This window comes from Triplophysa rosa, linkage group LG12 (genome assembly GCF_024868665.1).
Source record: "Triplophysa rosa linkage group LG12, Trosa_1v2, whole genome shotgun sequence".
Classification (NCBI taxonomy): domain Eukaryota; kingdom Metazoa; phylum Chordata; class Actinopteri; order Cypriniformes; family Nemacheilidae; genus Triplophysa; species Triplophysa rosa.
This window is the reverse complement of record NC_079901.1, coordinates 10,227,418-10,239,657: the sequence shown is the minus strand read 5'-3', so window position 1 is coordinate 10,239,657 and position 12,240 is coordinate 10,227,418. Positions and strand designations below refer to the sequence as shown.

The 12,240-nt window shown below is 35.8% G+C and overlaps 1 protein-coding gene across 1 annotated transcript in view; it reads right to left on the bottom strand.

The window, feature by feature from the left end:
• The window catches only part of ppp1r37 (protein phosphatase 1, regulatory subunit 37), a 57,540-nt gene that overhangs the window by 18,210 nt on the left and 27,090 nt on the right, over nucleotides 1–12,240 (bottom strand). The window contains exon 2 of the mRNA XM_057347838.1: nucleotides 470–567. Coding sequence (XP_057203821.1) covers nucleotides 470–567 — 98 coding nt within the window. The remainder of the gene's footprint in view (nucleotides 1–469; nucleotides 568–12,240) is intronic.

Here is a 12,240-nt window from a genome sequence, read left to right as displayed (position 1 = left end):
AATGTAAATGTATTCAATTAATATAATTTGATATGGACCTTAACCAACTATTCAAGTCCATTATATGGAGAAGACGGATACGGCTTGTATGAGTGTGGGTGAGTGAGTGAATTATCATGAAATTTTAATTTGAAAGTGGACTACTCCTTTAACATTAATTTATATTCATATTTTATTATATATTAATTATATTAAATGAAATTTCAACAGTGATTGATTCTTTTCAGAGGTCTACCGGAAGTTAAGTTTGGGCCACATAACGTTTGTTTATGTTGCTGTCGCTGAAACCGTCTATAGAAACTATGAAATTTGGGATGAGGTAAGGGTCTCTTTTAACTAGTGTGAAGCAAGCCAGGAACAAGAAATATGAAACAAGGAGTAATGACAGAATGCATTCAACAAGGCTGGGGAAGGGAGGACATTTTACATATTCTTTAAGTGAACCTAAGCAGATGTGTGTGTTTGTTACCTGTATCTGTTTAAGCACTTTGGGGATAGGTTTGCAGTTGAGTTTCTGGCATGCTTGTCTGTAGGCATTCAGAATCTCCTCCACAGTCACATTCTTGGCTGCAGGGACAAAATGACACGAGGACAAAGTCAAAGATCATGCAGAAGGATGTTTAGAAGTCTGAATATGTACATAATCATTATTATTATCATCCTCATCAAAGAGCGATATAGTTTCATCCGTACTGAAGGTTCACTATGCATCTATTTGTTGTGTTCGGCACACAAAGTGTTCTCATGGAGTATGAGGTGGTCGATCAGTGCCCTGAGAGAAGTGTGTACAGCTCGAGCCTCTCAGTAGAGTCTTTGTGTAACAGATGAACACACACACATTCAGAGAACCAACCAGTGAAGAACCTCTAAGAGCTGAGCTCAGTCAGATGACTACTACACACATTCAAACTTTCTGCAACACACACAGACAGCCCCCGTTTACACCTGCTATTAAGATCCATTTCAGGTGATCACAAGCACACACAGTGCTCAATACAGGTTAACAGGGTCCAAACGTTTTGGGATCTGATTACTCAAACCACATTAAGAGGGAGTCAGTCATTTGACCACATTTGGAAAAGCACATGCACATACTTTTGAAATACAGTACAATACTGCATTTGAGGGTGTACTCAAGCACATTTTTGTCTTGTTATGATGACATTTTCCCAATAACATAACATCTGCAGTTTACACAACTAATTATTGTACTTACTGCATAAATAAAACAGAATATATGTTAGGGATGGCCGGTGTTGGGTGTAACTAGTTACTAAGTAATTAGTTACTGTAATTTAATTACTTTTCCTTTGAAAAAGTAAAGTAAGGGATAACTTGTATAATAAAAATAATAAATAATAAAAAAGGTGTGATTTTTGGAAAAATTACAGTTACTTCTGATGTAATTAAACTAAATACTTCATGTAATATTTGTGTGTGCAATACTGGAATTAACAAAAATTCAAAGACTAACTTTAAAATCCGTGCTTTAATGTATAATTCTTTAATGTATAATTTAATGTATAATTAAATAATACTACTTAATGTCGTTTTATATTATCTATTTGAATGAATGAAAAGAGCCGTTTCATGTCTATGCTTGAATCACTAATCAAGTTTGATATAGGATATAGAAAGTAATTAGTAATAAGTAAAGTAAATTAAATACTTTTTGGAGAGAGTAATTTATATAGTAATTTAAATACACTATTGAATGTGTAATTAGTAACTAGTAGTTAATTACTTTTTCAGAGTAACTTGCCCAACACTGGGGATGGACCATTATGAAAAATGAAAACAGTTTTTCAGTTTTTCAAATAAATCAGTTTTTTATTTAAATAAAAACAACTTCTTAAAAATAGTTTTATAAAATTGGTTATAATTATGTCTTAAGGATGTTTGTTTAACTTTTAGATTCAGTTGTAAATGTTCTGTTGGTTGTATTTTGCGTTAACTTTTGTATAGTGCTAAAAAACTGAAGCAGGAAGTGCTACTGTATCATTGTTTCCATTAGGGCTGTTGCGATAAACCGACGATAAATATCACGTGATTTATGCACAGCTTTTGAGTGAAGTACGGTAAAATGCTGCTGCATCAGAAAGCCAGAGGGCGCTCTCATGCAGAAACTCCAAATACGCACTGCAGAAGGAGACCATAACAGTCTAGAATCTAGGAAATGCCTATGGACATCTTTTTATCACTGTTACTCAAGCCTCATCAGGTATTTTTATGATAATAAAGTATATTTATAATGATCATGTTTGACGGGTGTTGCTTTTTCAAATGCACATTATAAGCGACTCAAACTCGCGCTGATTTTAGATCGAGCAGCATTTCCTACTGATCCCAGAGCCGTGCTTCATGGACAAGCTACGCATTAAAAAAAAAATCGGCACATTGCATATCGCAGCCAGCTCGATTTCAATAAGATTTAGTAGTATCACGTTAAATTATCGTGCAGCCCTAGTTTACATTTTGCATAACAGTTCTCTAGCTAAATTGTTTATGGTTTATTGTATATGGTATACAAGAATATTCCATTTAGCTGCTTTACAAGATAAAAGCCTTATATGACATGTAAATTAAGAATCAAAATATAAATTGAAAAGCAAGTTTGAAAAGCACTACGCTCTCTCCATTCATGACACCTTCTCTAACCCATAAATGAATATAGACTCCAGAAGGAAGCGGCATCAGTGATGAGTAATGACTCTAATGACATTTTATTTGTTTATGATACAGTCCCTCCACACTTCGAATAAGCACCAGATTAATAATGACCTTCATCAGGAACATGGGTTGTAATTAAATGTAAAGAAATAAATGAACGGATGTGAGGATTTATCCAAGAGTGCATCATGTGTCCCCCATCGTCTCCTCAGACAGATTCTAATTAAACACTTAACTCTGAAAGATTTCCAATGCTTCACCGTCCATCAAAAGGGCTAGAACTAAATATGTCTAAAAGACAGGAAATGCTATTTCAGATGACTGAGAAATGTAGTTTGTCACATTAAAACATCATCTGCCATTAAAGAAATCGCTAAAATCTGTACATTCATAAAAAGCTATGTCAGGGCATGTCCACAACTTTTGGCCTCCAAGCTACCTGTAGCTCAAGTATGCCCTAGTAAATTAGATATGGAATTAGGGATGTCAAATTAGACAAATTCCCATAATCGATTTTCATTTACATTAACGATCAATTAATCGATTACTCGTTAACATTAATACTGAAATATGCCTCTGCAGTGGCATATAGGCATGACAGCGTGCAAAAGCCACGCAAAACGCCATCTTCCTCACCTGAATAAAAAGGTTTCTAAGTTTAAAAAAATGCCTAGTAGCATTGTTAAAATGAATCTGTGTGATCGAAAATACAATAAAATTATGTATTTGATAATTAACATATGGACCAATATACAACGTGTCGCCGCCTCAGATGTGCACTCTAGTAATTACTCTAGTACTCTACTCTCAGCCAGTCTTGTCTCATTGTTCCAAGGTTACCACAGCGAGCAGGATGCAGTTCATGGCCTGACCTGATGGTAGAGCGGAGAATGGGAAGTGGGGACCTGACAAGAGCTGAGATGATAGAGCTGGATAAAGAAGGACGCGGTGACTTGACAAGTCTTCACTACAAAATTTCAAATGCTATTAGATTATTAATGATGATCTTAAATCTATAATTTACCTTATTAGTAATTTATTTAATTTTATTTAGCCTCGTTGTGCAAGCTCTCTGGAGCTTGTGCAGAGGCAGCAGCTTTTGCCAGAGGGGAACTGGAATCCCCTGGTTGGGCATGGGTTCTCCTGAGGTTTTTTTAGGGTTCCTCGCCACTGTTTTGCATTATTTGCCTGGCCGGGGAGGCTGCTTTAGAATTTTAAAGTTTTACTTAATTAATATTGCATATAGGAATTTATAGTCTGTTTAATATTTGACCTGTGCTTCTCTCTCCTTTATCTTAAATGTGTGCTTTCACTGTGCGTGTCTGTGCGTGTCTGTGTGTGTGTGTGTGTGTGTGTGTGTGTGTGTGCGTGTGTGTGCTTGTCTGTTCGTGCGTGTCCGTGTGCAATTGCCAAGTCAATTGTGTCCCGAGCAGCTTGTGGAACAAACACGCTGTGAACGCGCTGCTTGCGCATTCATTGTCCAAGCACAAAAAATTTGTAAATCAATAAAGAAGTGTAATTTTTTATTATTCCCACAGAGTTATTATATAAATATTTTTGTTATTAAAGTATTGTTTTCCATTGATTTGACTGACTCCAGCGGGTGGGGGCGGACTTTGTCCCCACCACTTTTGAAAACAAAGTTACGCCACTGGTCTCACATAAATAACATCATTATTTGTATTACATGAGCAGAAGCTAAAATAACAGTTAAATGATGTGCTAAAACATTTTGAATAAAATAACTGATAAGCTGTCCACATGCGATCAATGCAAACCTAAAAACCCTGATGGTACTGTAAACTTTAGGAATGCCGGTGAGGATTTAATAAACTTGTGACAACATACGTTACCGCTACCACACATTATAAAAGAAAATATATTTGCATTTTGCATCTATAGCGCTTATTTTGATCTGCAGCTTTAGATCTTTTTTCTTTGACTAAAACAAATGCTTAAAATGTTTCTTCATCATTATTCTTAACGAAAAACTCAACAATCATAAAATAGCCTAGTATCTTTACAAATGCACAAATGGTAAACTTTTACTAACAAAGGCGGATGGTATCCAAGGAAAAACAACATTTTCATTTGATACCAATAGTTCTTCATTCATTATTTACTTATAATTAAACAACCAAAAAATAGTGCTTGCTTATGACAAACTTGCTTATAAGAAACAGAATGTTTATTAACAAAACGAATAAGACTGATAACATTGTACCTGTTTTGTAACGTAAATAAATTCAAAGATCTTCGGATTTGCCCCTTACTTCAACACAGTTTGTGGTTTATTATTATTTTAAATGAAAATGCAACAATAAAACAAGGACAACGCTACATATATTAAACGAAGAAATACAATTTTTATTAATAAAAGCTAGGGCTGCTCGATTATGACAAAAATCATGATCACGATTATGTTGGCCAATATTGAGATCCCGATTATTTAACACGATTACTCATTAACTTTTAAAACAACATAGAAAAAATGAAAACTTGGCTTTTAAACCAACTGCAAAATAAATGTAAAGAAATAGCACAGCTGAAACACTGTAAAGGAAAAGGGTGGACTGTGGATTTATACCACAAGAAAAGAGAGGATCCTTGCAAAATGGAATGCAGCACAATAATCGTTATTTTGTTTTTGTAATTGTTGAAGGCCAAAATTGACGATTACGATTAATTTTCGATCAATTGAACAGCCCTAATAAAAGCTCTCCTCTGCCTTGACCTGTCAATCATCGCGCCTCATGACTGCAAAGGCTGCAGCTCCCGCTGACAGAAGTGCGCCTCGCAAACTCTTGCGTCCATTGTTCAAATGAACTTTCTTTATATTTCTATAAAAGAAAAATGCAAAACTAAGGTGTGTCGGTAGCCACGTAATGTAATAAGCGGATAGCCATTGCGTTTTTCCATGAGTCTGCTTATGTGTTATGTGCATAAGCAGCAAGCACATGCATGACTTTGAACTTGATCATCATCAACTTATTTTGAGTAAACTGTTATCGACAATTAATCGATCGTCGATTAATCATTAACATCCCTATATGGAATAGTTCTACCATGAAGTTTAGTTCTAGAATCTTTTTCTTCAGTATTTCTTTAATAAAAAAAAACACACACACACAAAACAAGTAAACAGGCTATAAGTTCAGCTCATGGAATGTGTGAAGAACTAAATGTTAATACGACATAAAAGATGCTGACACGACATTTCCACATCTGTGTACATGTGTTTTGGACACGGGGGCTGAGCAGGGCACAAAACGTGCTCCATGTACCATGTGTACAGCATGTCCTTGGAAAAAGCCTTAGCTTGGAGAGCGCTTTCAAAGTCTCAGCGTGGGCAAACGTTCCCATTGAGAGAAATAAGGAGAGGCTTCCTGAAAAGGGACAACAATATCGCTACTCAACAAACACATAAACAAAGCTATAAAAACGTTCCATAATAAATAAATAAATAACCTAGTCAAACACATTTAGCAGCCTAACTAAAAAAGCTGAGCCTTTCTAGAATAACGAGTTTCATTAAATTATTTTGTCCATGTAGGTGTCCATGAGGTGTCTTCAGTGCAAAGCACATTTGACCAGCTCTTGAACACACAATCTGGTACATTTCATAAGCTTTAAAAACATCTAAATGTGTATGTCTTGCACATGAGTATATGTGCCATAACACCTCCAGATAAAGCTTTAAGATAAAGTTGTTGTTCAGAATTAAATTGACCTGCACAGACCATATTTGAAAACTCACACATTAGTGTTATATGGACCATAACGTTGCAGCATCACAGTAAGTCCTTCACTAGGTATGAGAGTAACTAATCTAAACTATAGTTGTGTGAGAGAAGAGATAATCAATGAAGCACAATCGATCAGCAGAGCAAGCTTTGTGAAAACCAGTGGCTTGCAGTCCTGTAACTGGAAGCTTTCCAAGAGGACTGCCGCAGAACATTCCGTCTCCTGCTGATCTGCTCGGATTGCTAAATTAAAGACTGCTTCTTTAACAGATTACAACTCATTACATTGACATAAATGCATGGCAGTACTGCGGTACAAAATCTCAGCAAATTCAGTAACAGGTATAAAGTCACAATACTAAGTGATGGTACATCTACAAATGTATGAAGGTTAAAAGATCAAAAAAGACGATTACGAAATGTATATTTGCAAAAATATTAATTATAAAATATAAAATACAATGACATCTGAAGAGACAGCAATCATAAATTTAGCCAATAACACCAGACTCTGTACTAGAGCTGGGCGATGTGACAATGTTATTGTATATCGCCGATGTCTCGCAAATATCCCGATGTCGATTACAACAGACAGATACCAGACGATAATCGATAATAATGGAAAATAAGCGTTATTAGTGTTGTCACGGTACCAAAATTTCAGTAGTCGGGACCAACACCAGTAAAATTCCACGGTTCTCGGTACCAATTTCGGTACCAAAGCAAAACACCAGTACATGCTAATTGAAACACAATTTTATTAATAAAGCTCATTGTTAATATAAATGTATAGAAAGCAATGCCATTTTGTATACATGACGTATAAGCTAATTGTTGCTGAAACGGTTGTGTGCTCACTGGGGTCTTTCATGCTGATGAACATCCTCCTCAGTCTGCTGCTGTATAAGACAAATAGAATAAACTTCAGTAAGTCAACTGACTGAACAAACATGCATATGCAATATTAGAACAAACCTCAGTTTTTATACTGCATTTACACAAAATTACTTACATTAAGGTAACTGTATATTAAAATAATAAATGCAACAGATAGATTTTTATTTAGTTTAAATGTGTTTTTTTTAAACCTAATAGAGTTATCTATCCAAGACATACACATTGGTAGTCATACAGTTAGTATGCTAGTTTTCTAGCACATAGATTGCAGATAGGCCTATATAAAATAGGTACTGTAAACCCCATCCTGTAATCCCATTTATTTTACCCCATTACAGTTATAAAAGCATTAAATGGTTAATAAGTACACTTGACTAGCATTGGCGATAACAAATTAGCACGCAAACAGGGACGTTTGTTTTAACGTAACCTTTAACTTAACATATGCTACAACATTCATAATGCAAACGCAAACAGAATTTGAAACTTACCGCTTGAACTTGTTAACTTAAATCCGGATGTTTCCTCGTTTCACCACAAAACTCTGTTCATTTTCTTCATGATATGACTTGAATCTGAAGTATTTCTGCGCGCATCTCTTGTGGATCGGAGCCGCGCTTATCCGCTCATCACGTCTTGTTGCGTCTATAAAAAGTTTCCGACTAACAACCTGTCAGACAGAGCATCAGTACCCGGTTGACCCGGTACGTCGGTGGTACCGGGTCTTATGAAAATGAGGTACCGACAACTTTTTTATTTTTAGGTACCGACTTGGACCCGAAGTACCGGTACTTTTGACAACACTAAGCGTTATAACATTATCATGTGATGTAGGCTTTAGCATGAACGTTAATGTTCATATGCCCAGGCAGTAGGGGTGTAACGATACAACAATGCCACGGTTCGGTTCAGACCACGGTTTTGGGACCACGGTTTGGTTCGGTTTGGTTCGATGTGAGGGCAGAGTTCATGCCATGGCACAAGCAATGCTATAGAACACTAGAATCGCTTTAACTTAATAATAACAGCAACAACAACAACAACAATTTAACTTGTTTACTTGAACTTTATTGACTTTAATTTTATATATTTTTTAGAGCAGTAAGCCTCAGTAAACAAAAATGAAATTAATAACACTAAAGTAAACTTAAACTTGTCAGAACAGGGCTCTAGACTAACACTTGAGAGAGGTGGCACTGGTGCTACCAAGTTATTCAGTTGGTGGCACCAGCCTTTAATTTAAGAGCACCAGAGTTGTGAGGTGAGATAAGAAAAAATAATCACTAAAACTTAATTGAAATGTATTTAATACATTAATAAATCAATTAGAAATGAATACAAATCATTGTTTATGATTAAATTATTTTATTGTATATGTAAACTCTCTTTCAACACTTTACCATATTTAAAGCACATCTTTCTTAAAGCTACTTTCGTCCTTTATTTGTTGTGAACAACTATAAGAGAACACAATTCCTTTAATATCAGTGAATGTTTTTGGGCCCGTCCGTTGTTGTTTGATGAACATTATAAACAGAGATCTTTATTATGCTGCTGCCCCTTTAAGAGCTCGCGCAATATACTGGAATGTGTTTTGTTTCCCAACTGTTTGGTCACGAAACTAAATATCTTTACAAGGTTTCTTTTTAATATGGGAATTTTTAGGTTATTTTGTGTTAAAGAGTACATTCCTCGAGATCATAAAAAATACATTTCATGAAGTGTTTAATTTTGCCGTGTTTGAATGTAAGCAATCTGCCAAGTTGTAAATCCGAAGGTGAACGAATAACAAAGTTATTAGCTTATAAAAAAGGTAATCGACTCTGAATCACGCGAACAAGCCATGACCTGTCCGAATCTTTAACCACAATGTACCTACGTCACTAGAAAAATCCCCGCCTACTGACTGCGAAAACTTAACTCTCTCCTCCCCAAACACTGTACTAGCTCGTTCGTGACGTGTGCATCATGTCTAAGAGAAGCTGTGTTCTATGTAGTGAAACTAAGTCAGTCTTATTTTCACTACCAAAGGAAGAACTTCTGAGGAAAAAATGGTTACTATTTATTTTTCAAACGACACCAAAGGAGTATAAACCGAACGTTTTACTTTGCGCGCGTCATTTTACCGAAGATTGCTTCATCAATCTTGGCGCCTTTACTGCAGGATACATTAAACGTCTTTCCTTAAAAGATGTTGCAATACCAACTTTATTTGGACCTGTAAGCTCCACCGAATCACAACCTGTAAGTGTGACTCTTTATTTTTGTCTTTACTTAAAATTAAATTTGTGTGACGTTATCTCATGTCTGTGTTTAGCTAACGTTACCGTTATTTTTGGGGTTGTTACTGTTTGTTTACCTAACGTTAGCTATAAACTCGTTGCGCTAATGTAAGTGTTCAACCATATTAACTCGCAAAGTCTTTATTTCAAGAACTGCGTGGTGTACTATAGTTATAATAACATCTGAAGATACGAACACCGTACACTGTATGCCGTGATAACTAACTGTTACAAGAGAAGTGTCTAAAACAGTCCTTTTTCTTACTGGCATCTGTATAAGGATTAAAGAATGATTCGTCAGACTCGGGCTCGAACTGGTAAGGTAAAATCGACGCCATCTCTCTCTATACACTGTTAATATCCAACCACCTGCAAACCGTAATACAGCAGTAATGATAGGCGGTCCATTTGCGACACATGCTGAACGCGTTTGACCAATCACAGCAGACTAGACCATTTGACCAATCACAGCAGACTAGACCATCTGACCAATCACAGCAGACTACACTATCTGACCAATCAGATCAGACTACGCTGGCGGAAAGGCGGAGATTACACAGATGAATCGCGGAACGAATCATTTGAGAGTCAGTCAAGAAGTAAGGTAATAAAAACTGCTTATTATTACGAAATAATAGTATTTTTACATCATGTATGTACATAAACTTGTTGTCGGACACTCCATAAACCAAAATAAGCCCTTAAAAATATTGAGGAATGTACTCTTTAATGTAGGTTCCCACTTTTTTCAGAGCTTGGGGCCCGGTTTGAAAGAGAACTCCGTTTAGTATTTTGTGCTCTGACTCTCTGGGCGCGCGCATATCTCAAACCCGCGAGACCTGAAAGCTTTTAGTGATTATTCTTCATGAAAGCTGCATTGATACACGTTTGGCTTCTATCAATAGCGACTTACAAATAAATAGTATTTAGCGTGATGTATAACGTTTTGTATGCTTTGCAGTATTGTTAGAGATCTTTATACAATAGTTAAAAAAACGATATACAGTATATAATATTAATGCATTATGAATATTTAATGATAATTATAAGCCTGATGTGAAAATGTGACTAAATAAAAACGTAACAAATTACGTCATTATTAACTTAATTTAAATAAACCAATATTCGAATATTCGTTTTTTATGAGGTCAAATATTCGAATATGAAATTATTGAAAAATGCCCATCCCTAGTCCTACCCTGTCAGATTTTCCTACCACAGGGCAAACCTTAATATAATCTAAACCACAATATAGATTATATTAAGTTTTGCCCTGCGGTAGGAAAATCTGACAGGGTAGGACAATTCGACAAAACACAGGCAAATGATGCTACACGTGAGACCCCCTTCTCCCTCGCTTCGAAAGGAAGGCTCACACAGGACACTTTTTTGTGTGTTCAGCTGTAACTAATGGTACAAAATAAATATTTTTGATCTTGCTTGACTTTTATTACTTTTTCACCGCTTTGGAATCGAAACTAAGAATCGTTAGGAATTGGAATCGATAAGCAGAATCGGATTTGGAATCGGAATCGATAAATTTGAAACGATGCCCAACCCTAACTATGACTCTTGTGTGGTTATTGAAAATTCAACTGTCACTTCCTACATTTTCCCATAAGTCATATGGGATTTAGCACCCAGATGAGGAACAACAACCGTATTGCAGAGTGTGTGTGTGTGTGTGTGTGTGTGTGTGTGTGTGTGTGTGTGTGTGTGTGTGTGATCTGATCAATAATTTGTCTCACATATGAATTCACATACATTGCACCAGGTGATCTTTAGCAAAGCCCCTCTGATGAAAGTGACGGCACTCTGTTGCCATATCTGTAATGCCCCCAGGCACACGAGACTTATCTACTTGAATGGCGCATAACAGTTATCTTCCAAAAAACTCTCATCTTACAATCTTTTCCACATAAAGAAAGGTGAAGTTCTTGTTTGTTTTGTATGTGTATTTTTTAACAGTCTCAAAACAGCTGTACAGAAAACACGCAAACTGTAAAAAGTGCTATAGAAATAAACTTGCATTTGACTGAACTGTACAAAACGTCTTTGCATATCTCTTTTTTTGACCATACAGGGCTCTAGACTAACTTTTTGCACTGGTTGCACTGGTGCGCCTAACTTTTTTTCTTAGGTACACCAGCACAAAAGTTAGGTGCACCCAAATTTTCGACCGCATCGCATTTAACACTAAATTTAAATTTAAGTTTTACAAGTTCACTTTTTTTTTAAATCGCTGTCCATATAGGCAATATTGACTTGTAAATGATTAACTAACAATCTGGTCAACATAAAGTTCTTTATTTGAAGCACAATTCTACAAGAAAGCAGGGCTCTAGACTAACACTTGAGAGAGGTGGCACTGGTGCTACCAAGTTATTCAGTTGGTGGCACCAGCCCTTAATTTGATAGCACCAGAGTCGTGGGGTGAGGTAAGAAAAAAGAATCACTAAAACTTCATTAAAATGTGTTTAATACATTAATAAATCAATTAGAAATTAATACAAATCATTGTTTATGATTGAATTATTTTTATTGTATATGTAAACTCTCTTTCAACACTTTACCATATTTAAAGCACATCTTTCTTAAAGCTACTTTCTTCCTTTATTTGTTGTGAACAACTCTTATAAGAGAACACA